Source organism: Dermochelys coriacea, chromosome 16, assembly GCF_009764565.3.
Source record: "Dermochelys coriacea isolate rDerCor1 chromosome 16, rDerCor1.pri.v4, whole genome shotgun sequence".
Lineage (NCBI taxonomy): Eukaryota > Metazoa > Chordata > Testudines > Dermochelyidae > Dermochelys > Dermochelys coriacea.
Genome location: NC_050083.1, coordinates 3,029,282 through 3,043,141, shown reverse-complemented (window position 1 = coordinate 3,043,141; position 13,860 = coordinate 3,029,282). Strand labels below are relative to the sequence as shown.

The 13,860-nt window shown below is 43.6% G+C and overlaps 1 protein-coding gene across 5 annotated transcripts in view; it reads right to left on the bottom strand.

The window, feature by feature from the left end:
* Positions 1 to 1,202: 1,202 nt before the first annotated feature.
* Positions 1,203 to 13,860, bottom strand: part of C16H9orf43 (chromosome 16 C9orf43 homolog) — a 65,775-nt gene continuing 53,117 nt past the window's right edge. For all 5 annotated transcript variants that reach the window (XM_043499018.1, XM_043499017.1, XM_043499020.1 and 2 more), the window contains 6 exons: positions 12,537 to 12,661; positions 11,685 to 11,868; positions 9,705 to 9,780; positions 4,112 to 4,269; positions 2,800 to 2,923; positions 1,203 to 1,754 (listed from right to left, as the gene is read on the bottom strand). In XM_043499018.1, coding sequence (XP_043354953.1) covers positions 1,417 to 1,754; positions 2,800 to 2,923; positions 4,112 to 4,269; positions 9,705 to 9,780; positions 11,685 to 11,868; positions 12,537 to 12,661 — 1,005 coding nt within the window. In that variant the 3' untranslated portion in view covers positions 1,203 to 1,416. The remainder of the gene's footprint in view (positions 1,755 to 2,799; positions 2,924 to 4,111; positions 4,270 to 9,704; positions 9,781 to 11,684; positions 11,869 to 12,536; positions 12,662 to 13,860) is intronic.

Sequence of the window (13,860 nt, the reverse complement as noted above, 5' to 3'; positions counted from 1 at the left end):
AAAAAAAAAAAAGTTCCAGCGCTCATGATTTGCAGAGAAAAGCTTCAAAACGTGATCCAAGTGCAATCTACAAATTCAAACCCCCAAAGGCAAAGCAAAGAACCCAGCATTTCTTCTTATAGTTTTGGGGAATCTGACTTATGAGTTTTGATACTTGGGGCTGGCAGTGTTGCACCTGTGAGCAGAGGCGAGTGTAGGAGAACAGAATAAGGGTCACAGAAGGGGCAATCCCCACTGGGCAGGAGAGAAGAGTAAAAGGGGCAGCTCTTCATTCTAAAGCTATGGCCACCTCGCAGGACATTCCAGGGAAACTGGAACCTCACTCGCCCCAATTCACAACAAACACTGGGGTTTAAGTCAAGGCCTGCCTAGGAACCACAGACCAAAAGGACTCCAGCTCAGGGTTTTCTGGTACCTGATAGAGGAGCCCCTTTGCTTGCCAGGGGAATCTGACTGAGGCACTCGTCTCCATGGCCTTGCCTCCTCCATGTTCTCTTTGGGTTGGCTAACGACACCCAATTAGTTTTTACAAATGTTTTAGATAAAATACTCAAGTTTTGGAAAATGCTATCTGCATTGATAGTTATTGACATGGCATTTATGTAAATGTTACTTAGGAGAATGTTTAATGTTGAATAGCCAATGAGAAAGTAGAAAATATTTAATTATGGTTGTGGAAATATATATATGATAACAGATGGGTTTAATGTTAATTAAGGGGCATAATTATAATTGATTATAAAAAGGGTAGCAGGCTAACTTTAGATTACGTGCAGCCATGCACCCTTAAGGTACTGTTAGAGAATGTTTTATACCCACACTTCTCATTTAGGGACTGATCATCCCTAAATATATCATTTCATGTTAGACTAAGTATCAGTTCAGTGTAGGTTATAGCACAATACCTGTTTGCTTAACTATTTCCTATTAAATAAACTCTTTAATTGCATCACTCATCGTGTTATTCACAGTCATCCACTAAATTAGATGATCTGGAACCACCCTGGAGGCTGGAAGCGTAAAGAATTCAGTTTGGTTCTTTCCTTAGTTTAACTATTTCATTGGGAACACATACGTATAAGGTTACAGGAGCTGCAGGGAAATGCTTCAATGCAGAGCTGGGTGTGGGGAACTCCTTTTCCCTCCCACAAATTGGCCCCTCTTCTGGAGAGACTAGCCAGGATAGACAGACACCCAGGGAGGAGGATGGAAAGCTGTGGTTTTAATTACAAAGCACAGAGCATTCAAGCTGTCCTGTACATTCAAAAGGTCCCTGGAGCAGGCAGGTTACCTCACTCACCCTCCTTCTTGGTCTCTTGATGCAGCTGTCTATGGCAAGAGCAGGCACCCACGGAGAGTGCCTGGCATCAATCAAACTATGCCTTAACCTGCACATTCATTTACGATCACCATACATTATAGGGTCAGGTTCCCACTGCAATTATCAAGACGTTCACTGGATGCCCTTAGAGTGCTGTCCTCTCTGAAGAGAGGGGATTCTACATCTGGAGAAGGGTTGTCATTGTCCCTCAATGGGAAAGGAGAAGGGGAAGGGGGAGGAGGGTTAGGGTAAGAGTCATCTTCATGTTTATCATTGTCTGGTGTTAGAACAGCTGGGCTTGGCTGCAGCTGGCTTCTCCCTCCCTGAAGATAGCCCAGTGCCTGTGCTGCTTCCTTTCTGCTTGCTAGACGCTTGCAGTACATTTCATACTGCGTTTCTGGCCTTGACAGCAGGTACCCATTTTCTTCAACACCTGAGCAGAGAATGAGAGGTGAGGACATACCATCTCTAGTATTGCTCTGTGTTTTGTTTTTTTCCACTGGGCTCTGACAAACAGGACCCAGGAACACATCTTTGAGGGATGAATGCCAAAACAAAACACCCATGGGACAAATCTCGCAGTCCCTTCTTCAGGCAAAATGCTCATTGAATTCAACAGGTGTTTTGCTTGAGTCAGGACTGGTGGGTTTGGTCCCATGTGATAGAACAGTCTATTATCCTATGGTGATGTCTCCCAACCCCAATTCCATGTCTCTCTGCTACTGTCTCTTACACTCCCAATGGCCATTCAATAGAATAAATGTTACATTGTTATTCCACCTGTTTCTGGTGCCCACCAGCAGCAGATGACCTTTTAGACATTAAAAATCTGTTTAAATGTTTGTATTTCAAGTCATTTATTTTTGAAATGACATGTTTCTATTTTGAACATTGTGATAACCAATAGGATAATGCTGGGTATCAGATAGGTAAAAACGGAGTAATCTCCTATGGTATTCACCTTAGATTTTAAAGAGCAAGCCTTAATCACCTTCATTCAGAGAGCAACCTCCCTTTGGTGTCCCCTTTTTTCAGACCTCTGAGTGGTCTCTTAAATAGGGGTTTCTCTGCATTCTCTAGAGTGAGTTTGCAAATAATTGGTTATTCGTAAGAGTTTAGTGTGTGTTAAGAACAAATGTGCTTCGATGCATAAGCTGTGTTCTGACTATAGAAATACACTGCTTCACTTCCCTCTGGTGCATCCAGCATGGCCATTTCCAGAGGAATATACCAGACTAGGTGGCCCAACAGTCCGAGATGCTGTGGCAACTCTTACAATCCTAACTACAACACTTCTCACGAAGCCAACTGGAATGCAGCTAATCAGCAATGGTACAGTGACGTTGGCACATGTATTTAAGAGCCTTCCCTCCCACACCCACCCGCACTATGCTGACATAGTTAATGCATAACAACACTGCAAAGAAATGTCTAATGCGCTGTCATTACAGTACAGTGGAGACATTTTCATCACTCACCCTCAAGGACCAGCCTTGCCCTGCTGCTCTCGTTCAGCACATACATCCCCGAAGACCTTCTTTTCTCAAGTCCCATGTGTTGCTTCCTGGGGTCTTCCTTGTCCTGGGATTCCTGCTCTTCAGACTAAAAAGGTTCACAGACCATTCAGATGGGTTAGGAGGTTATCAAATAAAAGGGGCGATTCTCTAGCGCTGCTCATTATTTTGTTTCAGCAGCCAAGCACACTTCTGCTCCTTGCTCACTCAACAGCAGCCAGGGCATACGGCAATAGGCTCTTGGCTCAGTGAAGCAGGATGCCAGAAGATCATGTCAATCAAAAGGAGAATCAGTTTTCATTTCCCCCCATAACATTCTTCATTTTCCTTTTGTCACTGCACACAGAGCATCCCTATAGCTAGCCAGCTTGCCTAGGGTAGCTTAAACTAACCCTACTCTTTAAGATCAAGAAGGCTTTTGCATGTAAGTTCTTTACTGGGAGGAGAGTGTCAAGGCTGAGGGTAACTTGTGTTCTGGAGATTGTCAAGGCTGATCTAAAACCCAAGTCTCCCTCAGCAAAGCGGCTGTGCTGACCCTTTCACAATCCACACAAGTGACCGGGTGGAGTCTGATGCTAGAATAATGCCAACATTTGCATCTCTACAATAGTGTAATTACTGAGCAGGCAAGTGATCAAGACAGAGACAAATGAAACCTCCTTGGTCACCCACTGCCAGGAGCTTGCTTCGTGCAGTATGATGTGATTAACAGGCCACAGAGAGCCTGGACTATTCACATGCCTGGTTTTGGACCTTCTCAGTGATACTCCTCAAGTCTGTGACTGTGTACTGATGAATGCTGGAGCCACAGAGCTGCTGTCTGGGCTCTATCATACAATTGGCCCTTGGAGAAGAACTCTTCTGTGCTGGTTAATGGAAAGAAAAACATGCTGCCCCTGCATTGGTATCTATTGCAGGGGATAAACAAGAGGCTTTGCTTGTCAGTTAACCCTTGTCATCCTGCCATTTATCCCAGCAGAGAGGATGTAACCTAAGGAGGGGCCTGGGATCTCTAAGAGAGCAGATAATGAACACGCTCATAAGACTCCAGTCCAGACAGCAGGAAGGGAGATTTTGTTGATGGTTTGAACTGTTAGTTCTTTTCTTGTAGTTGCTGCTGCTTGGCAGAGGACAGGCACACAGGCAGGGATCTGTGGCACATCCGATGCAGGGCTGAGGTGATGACTGTTGTTAAGCATAGTGTCAGGGTCCCTTTCCTGGCAGGGAAGCCTAGTCTTTCTGGCCTCTTGCTAGACATTGCTTTACTCAGACTTACTGATTTTTGTGACAGTTGTTTTTTGTTTGCAGAGGCTTCCTCTATGCCATCTAGTGTGCAGGACTCCAGAGACTGGGTGGTGAGTACAATTGGCCCTGCTTCAGCATAGCCAGGTTGCTGCTCTAGTTTGGTCTCATGGCTCTTCATACCTAAGGAGCCTACAGTGGGGTACAGAGAAGACAACTTAACCTTTTTACAAAACCATCTGAACATCAGGCCTGTCAGAGCTCTCAGCCTGGAAAAATTGGAGAGAAAGAGACAAGTGTATAGGCCTGAATACAGTACAGGCTTAAAGGTGACCTGTGAGTTAAGGGCTACTACCCTGTGGCAGATGCATATGGAGAGCACAAGAGCACTTGCACCCCTGTACAGCAGCCAAGCACCATGGCAATCTCCATGCTCCCCAAGCACAAGCACTTCTCCCTCCTGCTACCCCTCTGTACACTAGCCAGTACTAAAGGGATGGACAGGAGGTGCAGCCATGGTTCTGTTACTCCCCCCACACCACCCAGCAGCAGTGCTGGCTGGACAAACATGCAAGTATGTTCTGCATCCCTGGAAAGGGCATAGCAGCTGTGTCCTGGAAGGGACAGTCCTCCTGGTATGCAGATCCACACCACTTACTCAGAGCGGTGTCTGTCAGCCATGGTTGAGCCCTAAAATGTATACGTATCTCTCAAGGGTTTCTATAGCATCCATCACTGTAGGACATAAGAGCCCAGATAAAAGTCTATGGTAAAATCGAGTTAAGGCTGAGAATAAATATCAGTCATTTAAAGGGCAAATTGTTGCTGTGATTATCCCCAAACACACATAATAAGCCAAGGAAATAGAGAGTTAAGATTACGTTGAAAAAATCCACACATATTAAGATCTGGAAATACAGTTAAGGCACCCAGTCTGAACTCTGCCTTGTAGTGACACCAGACAATTACCATACCATTATGAGGAAAGCATCTTAGTGTCTTTATAGTCTCTAAGGTGCCACAAGTACTCCTTTTCTTTTGTGAATACAGACTAACACGGCTGCTACTCTGAAACCTATCTTAGTGTCTCTAATCCTGCATGAGGGGACACTGAATTTTAAAGACTTGTTAGATTATTTTCATTTTGCCCCATCATGGTGTCGCTACAGGACAGAATTAATGTTACTTGGGTGCCTTAAATGCATTTGTAGCTCTTCACATGTTTAAGTGTAACCATAACTCTGAAATTGCTGGATTTGTTACTCTTGGTTTTGGGATAATTATAGCATTTGTGTATTGTTTTTCACCCTTAAATTACTGATAAAGTAATCTCAACCTTAACTCAATTTTAACATAATTATGTGTTTTGGAACTTTCTTTTTTTTAAAAAAAAGGAGTACTTGTGGCACCTTAGAAACTAGCCAATTTATTTGAGCATAAGCTTTTATGAGTGACAGCTCACTTCATCGGATGCATTCAGTGGAAAATACAGTGGGGAGATTTATATACACAGAGAACATGAAACAATGGGTATTACCATACACACTGTAACGAGAGTGATCAGGTAAGGTGAACTATTACCAGCTTGGGGGGGGAACCTTCTGTAGTGATAATCAAGGTGGGCCATTTCCAGCAGTTGACAAGAACATCTGAGGAACAGCTGGGGGGGGGGAATAAACATGGGGAAATAGTTTTACTTTGTGTAATGACCCACCTGAAGGACGACCCATACTCTCACATATCTTGGGAGACAGGCCAGTCCTTGCTTACAGACAGCCCCCCAACCTGAAGCAAATACTCACCAGCAACCACACACCACACATCAGAACCACTAATCCAGGAACCTATCCTTGAAACAAAGCCCGTTGCCAACTCTGTCCACATATCTACTCTGGACACCATCATAGAGCCTAATTACATCAGCCACACTATCAGAGGCTCGTTCACCTGCACATCTACCAATGTGATATATGCCATCATGTGCCAGCAATGCCCCTCTGCCATGTACATTGGTCAAACTGGACAGTCTCTATGTAAAAGAATAAATGGACACAAATCAGATGTCAAGAATTATAACATTCAAAAACCAGTCAGAGAACACTTCAATCTCTCCGGTCACTCGATTACAGTCCTAAAAGTGGCAATTCTTCAATAAAAAAAACTTCAAAAACAGACTCCAAGTAGAGACTGCTGAATTGGAATTAATTTGCAAACTGGATACAATTAACTGAGGCTTGAATAAAGACTGAGAGTGGATGGGTCATTACACAAAGTAAAACTATTTCCCCATGTTTATCCCCCCCCCTTCTCACTGTAGCTCACAAAAGCTTACGCTCAAATAAATTTGTTAGTCTCTAAGGTGCCACAAGTATTCCTTCTTTTCTTTTTGTGGATACAGACTAACACGGCTGCTACTCTGAAACCTGTCTTTTTTTTAAGTTTATTAACACTTTCATATATGAACGTACTGACGATGGCAGACTAACTCAGGCCAGAGTCACAGGTCAATTTGCTTGGGGGTGAACATCAAATAGTTAAGTGTATTAGGGGTGGCAATTAATTGCAGTTAACGCATGCGATTAATTCAAAAAAATTAATTGCGATTAATCGCAGTTTTAATCACACTGTTAAACAATAGAATACCAATTGACATTTATTAAATATTTTTGATGTTTTTCTACATTTTCAAAAATACTGATTTAAATTACAACACAGAATACAAACTGTACAGTGCTCACTCTATATTATTTTTACTACAAATATTTGCACTGTAAAATGATAAACAAAAGAGATCATATTTTTTCAATTTACCTCATACAAGTACCATAATGCAATCTCTTTATTGTGAAAGTGAAACTTACAAATGTAGATTTTTTTTTTTTTTTTTTACATAACTGCACTCAAAAACAATACCATGTAAAACTTTGGAACCTACAAGTCTACTCAGTCCTACTTCTTATTCAGCCAATCGCTGAGACAAACAAGTTTGGTTACAATTTGCAGGAGATAATGCGGCCTGCTTCTTATTTACAACATCACCTGAAAGTGAGAACAGGCATTTGCATAGCACTTTTGTAGTCGGCATTGCAAGATATTTACGTACTAGATATGCTAAACATTCGTATGCCCCTTCATGCTTTGGCCACCATTCCAGAGGACATGCTTCCATGCTCATTACGCTTATTAAAAAAAATGTGTTAATTAAATTTTGACTGAACTCCTTGTAGGAGAATAGTATGTCTCCTGTTTTGTTTTACCCACATTCTGCCATATATTTCATGTTACAGCAGTGTAAGATGATGACCCAGCACATGTTGTTTGTGCAGATTTCACTGCAGATTTGACAAAATGCAAAGACGGTACCAATGTGATATTTCTAAAGAAAGCAACAGCACTTGACCCGAGGTTTAAGAATCTGAAGTGCCTTCCAAAATCTGAGGGATGAGGTGTGGAGCATGCTTTCAGAAGTCTTAAAAGAGCAACACTCCAATGAGGAAACTACAGAACCTGAACCACCAAAAAAGAAAATCAGCCTTCTGCTGGTGGCATCTGACTCAGATGATGAAAGTGAACATGCGTCAATTTGCACTGCTTTGGATTGTTATCAAGCAGAACCCATCATCAGCATGGATTCATGTCCTCTGGAATGGTGGTTGAAGCATGAAGGGACATATAAATCTTTAGCGCATCTAGCACGTAAATATCTTGCAACACCAGCTACAACAGTACCATGCCAATGTCTGTTCTCACTTTCAGGTGACATTGTAAACAAGAATAGGGCAGCATTATCTCCTGAAAATATAACCAAACTTGTTTGTCTGAGTGACTGGATGAACAAGTAGGACTACAGGCTCTAAAGCTTTACATTGTTTTATTTTTGAATGCAGTTACTTTTTGTACCTAATTCTACATTTGTAAGTTCAACTTTCATGATAAAGAGATTGCACTACTGTACTTGAATGAGGTGAATTGAAAAATACTATTTCTTTTGGTTTTTACAGCACAAATATTAGTAATCAAAAATAAATATAAAGTGAGCACTGTTCACTTTGTGTTCTGTGTTGTAATTGAAATCAATTTATTTTAAAATGTAGAAAACATCCAAAAATATTTAAATAAATGGTATTCTATCATTGTCTAACAGTGCAATTAATCACAAATGTTTTAATCACGATTAATTTTTTTAATTGCTTGACAGCCCTAATTAGTATATACTCAAACTAATTCGTTCATACACTAATAGAGATCAAAAGTGATGCTAATGGGATTGTATTCACTTACCTAAACTGGATGTCTGCTATTACATTATTTACATTGCATATATCCCTGAAATTACATTTACATTATGTAAATCCCTTTAATTAGATTAGTATGAGAATGTACTCAGGTGTTCAATTCATGAAAACTAGTGAAATACCCGATTGTTTGTTTGCTATTACAAACATTTGCATTTGTGTATAACCCTGTAACTAAATTACTCACTAAAGAAATCTTGTGAAATGCTAATGAAGGACTGTAACTTCTGGAAATGCTAATTGCAAAGCAAGTGGCCATTGTGCGAGTAAAAACATTGATCAGGTTGTTTTCTGGAGAAGAAGCTATAAGAACCAACTCAAAGGAAGAGCATGCATCTCTGGACTGTTTGGATTCTAACAGGAAGGAATAACTGAATGAGAAGACAGAGATCTGGGTAGCCCTGAGAGACTTTTGGGAAACTGGCAGTTTATTACACCACTGCCCCTATTTGGAGTTACAAACTGTGATTCACCTGATTATTATATTTTACCTGCTTTAACCTCTCAATAACTTATTCTTTTTTCTTACCCAACAAACCTATAGTTAGTTTAATTAGTTTCTACAGAAGTGGCTGCCAGTATTGTCTTTGGTATAAGAGCTGGAGTACCAACTGATCTGGGGTAAGTGACAGGTCTCTTGGGACTGGAAGAAACCTGATGTGGTGTGATTTTAGGGTTAAATCCGACCTAAGATTGGCACTCACCGTTGCAAGCTACTCCAGACTGTGTGACAAAGACTAAATAAGAAATCCAAAGACCACACTTCCATGTGATATTTCTAGCAGGGCGAAGATTTGAATGTCTGTGCACTGCATTGGTGTTACAAGGCACCTGTAAACCCATTTTGATTGCCAATGCACTCTGGTTGTTGTGTACTGGTGAATCTGCCCTTGAAAGGGAAATAGCAACAGGATCTGGGAGCTATATTTGCCAGATATAGAGTTCCTGGACTGGAACCCAGAGAAGTGGGCCAGCCCAGGTTCCCTTACCAGCTGCTGGGAAAGCAGCCCTGGGCCTGACCTGGGACCAGAAGGCTGACTGGAATGGCAAGCAGGTCACTGATCCAGTGGGTCTTTCATACCCCAGAAGGGAGACCTATAGTGACTGGCCAGAGGGCTGAGTCATGAAGAAGGGGCATCCTGAGTCCTAGAGAAATAGGGAGACCATAGGGCAAGGAGCTAACCAAAGGAAGCGTCAGACTGGTGGAGAACTAATTCCAGAGCTGTAAGGAGGAGGCCCCACCAATGGTGAATGAACCCCGTTTCAGTAGGAAAATGCAACCTGGAAGGGTTTAAAGGCAAGCTTTAGTTTTAACATCCAGTCCAGTTTCACCTTCAAATGCTTTCCTCAGGTAAGGTCTGTTGCTGATTCTTTCCAGGCCTTGTTCTTTCAAACTCACGACTGGAATCTAAAGAAACAGCCCAAATATCACAGGTTAACTTGGTAGCTTCAATCAGCATTTTAAATAAATAATCACTTTATTCACGCCTCCTACCCAACACATGCTCTTCCCCATCCCACATCTGCCCCTTTCGGTCTTCACAGCCAGGAGTGTTTATTGTCTCATTATTATTTGAATAGGAAGTGTGTGTGTTAGAGTGCAAAGAAGTCAAAGTGGGGAGGGAGGCTTGTAGCTTTAAAGCTTTGACAGTTGTTGAAATTGCTTGGGGCAATATCAGCTTCTCTCGAGCAGGGCAGCTGCACGCTGTAGTATGGGGACACTGGGAAGAAAGCTGTAAGGCCTGGTCTATACTAGGAAATTAGGCTGTTATAACTATGCAGCTCAGGCGTGTGACAAATTCATACCACACTGCCCCGGACCTACCTACTGCCTCTCAGGGAGGTGGAGTACCTGCACCGATGGGAGAACCCCACCAGTTGGTGCAGGCAGTGTTGTCCCTGAAGTGCTGCTGCGGTACATCTGCCGTGTTTTCAGCGTAGACAAGCCCTTAGGCACTAAATGCTGGAGAAGCTGCAAAGGGTTCTACAGCTATAAATACCAGGTGGCCTGGGGAAGCCTTTCCCATTAGAGTACAGCTGGGGACACTCATTACCCAAGTCATGCCATGATGAGCTAATGGGTGACATCACAGCCAGGACTCAACTCCCTGCAGTGCCCAGATAGGACCTGATCATCAACAGAGAGGGAACCTCCTGGCCTCTTCCATGGGCAGTTACGCTGGATTTCAAAAGTGGGCTGTTGGGAATGGCCTTATGTCTCAAAATCCAGTTGTCCTTCCTTCCATTTCAACACCCAGTAGCACCTCCCCAGAGCTGTAGCTCTTTACAGCATATGGTCTGTACATTATCAATATCAAATTAATAGTATCATCATTGCCCTTTAGCTAACCAGGCTGAGGAGTCAGTGAAACCACGGGAAGACTCCTTATCCAACTGCCAATGCCCCAGCTGTCCAGCTTTGCCCCCATGTAAAGAACTTTTAGACACTGAGATACTGGAGGAAACACTTTTAAATAAATAAATAAATTGTCATTACTATAGTACTCAGGCACCCTAGTCATGGACCAGGACCCTACAGTACTAGATGCTGTAGGAACACAGAGACAGTCACTGAAAGGCCAAGTGACAAGGCATGGGTGGGGGGAAAAGGAAACTAACTGGCGATGCTGAGCGATACCAGGTGATGGTCAGAGAGGGGGGAACACCACAAAAGAGAGAGCAGTGTTTGCTGAAGACCAGGTCAAGTGAGCAGCCTTTTTGGCAAGTGGGAGAGATGAACCAGGGCTGCAGGTCAAATGCTGAGGTGAGGAAATGTGCAACTTAGTGGCCGGTTGGGTCATCAGCATAGAAATTGAAGTCACCGAGGATAAGTGAGTGTGAGACGGTAAGGAGAGCCAGGAGTGGAAATCCGAGAGGAAGGCTGACGAGGAGCAGGTGGGTGCTAAGGACGGTGAGTAGATGACACCAGCGTGGAGGGAGAGTCAGATGCAGGGCTGTTCAAGAGGAGAAGGGGGGGAGGGGTGGAAAAGGTTGGAAGCAGGAAGACCAGGAGAAGAGAAGCCCAGCATTCCAGCAGTCTGACCCAAGGCAGGGAGTGGTGGTGAAGCAGAGGCCTCTGTAAGAGAAGACCATGTCAGACAAGCCAGGAGCTGGAAAGAGCGACCTATGGAAGAGTGACATGAATGGCAGAGTCCTTTTAGAGATGGAGTGGGCATTCTAGAGACCTGTCTTTCATTTTGCTAGCAAAGAGGGGCTCAACCTGAAAACCAGCTACTGTAGCTTTCTGTTCTACACTGGCCTTAGGGCCAGTCAGGCTCGCACTGTGTTGGCTAGTTTGTATAAACTGGGTACCTTCTGCACAAGCAAAGGACATGTGTACTTCTCTGTAGCATCAGGCACATCCACTCTCCGATTCCCCAGCTGCAGGGCACCCTCATCTTGCAGCTCTACTATTGTAGCAGTCTGCATGTGTCTTGGGGAAGAATACCTATTTTTTATTGGACTATCCTTTGGTTTCCCTTCTTTGGCTGCAGAACTAAAGACAAAACAAAGCAAAGGGACAATATTGCATCATTTCAGAGGGGAAAGTTTGTAGCTGATGTTGCTAAAGCTGGAAATGTATTAGTACTAAATTAAAGCCAGCGACTCATATAAAAGAAATGTCTATTTGAGGAGGTGGGGGATTGACCAACCCTTCCTATACAGCTTTGAGGTCTCCTCCGCTATTGCATATACCGTCTTACTGTGTCCTTTCCCTTTTTTAGCTGGGCCTCCTCTGAGCTGGCCATACCCAAGAGAAAACAAAGATCTTGGAGCTGGGGCAGAGAAACCAGCCTAAAAAGCTGCTATTGTTCCCCCTTTAACCAGCCTTAGCTTGCAGTCTTCCTGCCCTCCCGGATGCCATGCTAGTGGAAGCCACTGTAAATCTCCTTTTGCATTTTCACATGTAACCTCCCCCAGTGCAAAGAGAATCGAAACTGAGTGCTGGAACTTTGCTTCTGACCCCAAAGTGAACAGTAGAGTCTGCTAGTGCAGGAGTGTGGATCCGCCCCCAGAGCAGTGTCACCTTTGCAATGCCTGCATCTGGGCTGGCCCAACAGCAGTGGCCTGAAAGAGTCAGAAGCTCAGGCAGCCTGCATGGCAGCGCACTGGGGTAGAGTGTGGCCTGGGAGCTGGCTTTGTGGTCTAATTCAAAAGACTTACCTGTCACCTCTGTGGCTTGGGACTGATTTTATTTTTTTGGTCACCAGCTTAATTTTCTGGCTCCTGTTTGTAAGCAGCTGATAGGGTTGGCCTCCTGAAGGGACCTTCTTGGACTTCTTTCTCTTCTGGGGGGCAGAATAGTTACAGTGAAATACAGACCCAGGAGGAAAACATCCCATACCCTTTCTCCTGGCATGTCTAAAACCCCTTCCTGACCTCTCTCCAGGAGAAATGTTTCCCAGTGAGAGAAGCCAGGAGGATGAGCCTTTGATCCTAAATCAATAGAAGAGGCATTTACCCCCATTAGGTAAGAGGATGGTATAATGCATATAAGAAAAGGAGGACTTGTGGCACCTTAAAGACTAACAAATTTATTTGAGCATAAGCTTTCGTGAGCTACAGCTCACTTCATCGGATGCATTTGGTGGAAAATACAGTGGGGAGATTTATATACACACACAGAGAACATGAAACAATGGGTTTTATCATACACACTGTAAGGAGAGTGATCACTTAAGATGAGCCATCACCAGCAGCGGGAGGGGGGGGGAAAAGGAGGAAAACCTTTTGTGGTGATAATCAAGGTGGGCCATTTCCAGCTGTTAACAAGAACGTCTGAGGAACAGTGGGGGCTGGGGTGGGGGAGAAATAACATGGGGAAATAGTTTTACTTTATGTAATGACTCATCCACTCCCACTCTCTATTCAAGCCTAAGTTAATTGTATCCAGTTTGCAAATTAATTCCAATTCAGCAGTCTCTCGTTGGAGTCTGTTTTTGAAGTTTTTTGGTTGAAGGATAGCCACCCTCAGGTCTGTAATCGAGTGACCGGAGAGATTGAAGTGTTCTCCGACTGGTTTTGAATGTTATAATTCTTGACGTCTGATTTGTGTCCATTTATTCTTTTACGTAGAGACTGTCCAGTTTGACCAATGTACATAGCAGAGGGGCATTGCTGGCACAAGATGGCATATATCACATTGGTAGATGCGCAGGTGAACGAGCCTCTGATAGTGTGCCTGATGTGATTAGGCCCTATGATGGTGTCCCCTGAATAGATATGTGGACAGAGTTGGCAACGGGCTTTGTTACAAGGATAGGTTCCTGGATTAGTGGTTCTGTTGTGTGGTATGTGGTTGCTGGTGAGTATTTGCTTCAGGTTGGGGGGCTGTCTGTAAGCAAGGACTGGCCTGTCTCCCAAGATCTGTGAGAGTGATGGGTCGTCCTTCAGGATAGGTTGTAGATCCTTGATGATGTGTTGGAGAGGTTTTAGCTGGGGGCTGAAGGTGATGGCTAGTGGCGTTCTGTTGTTTTCTTTGTTGGGC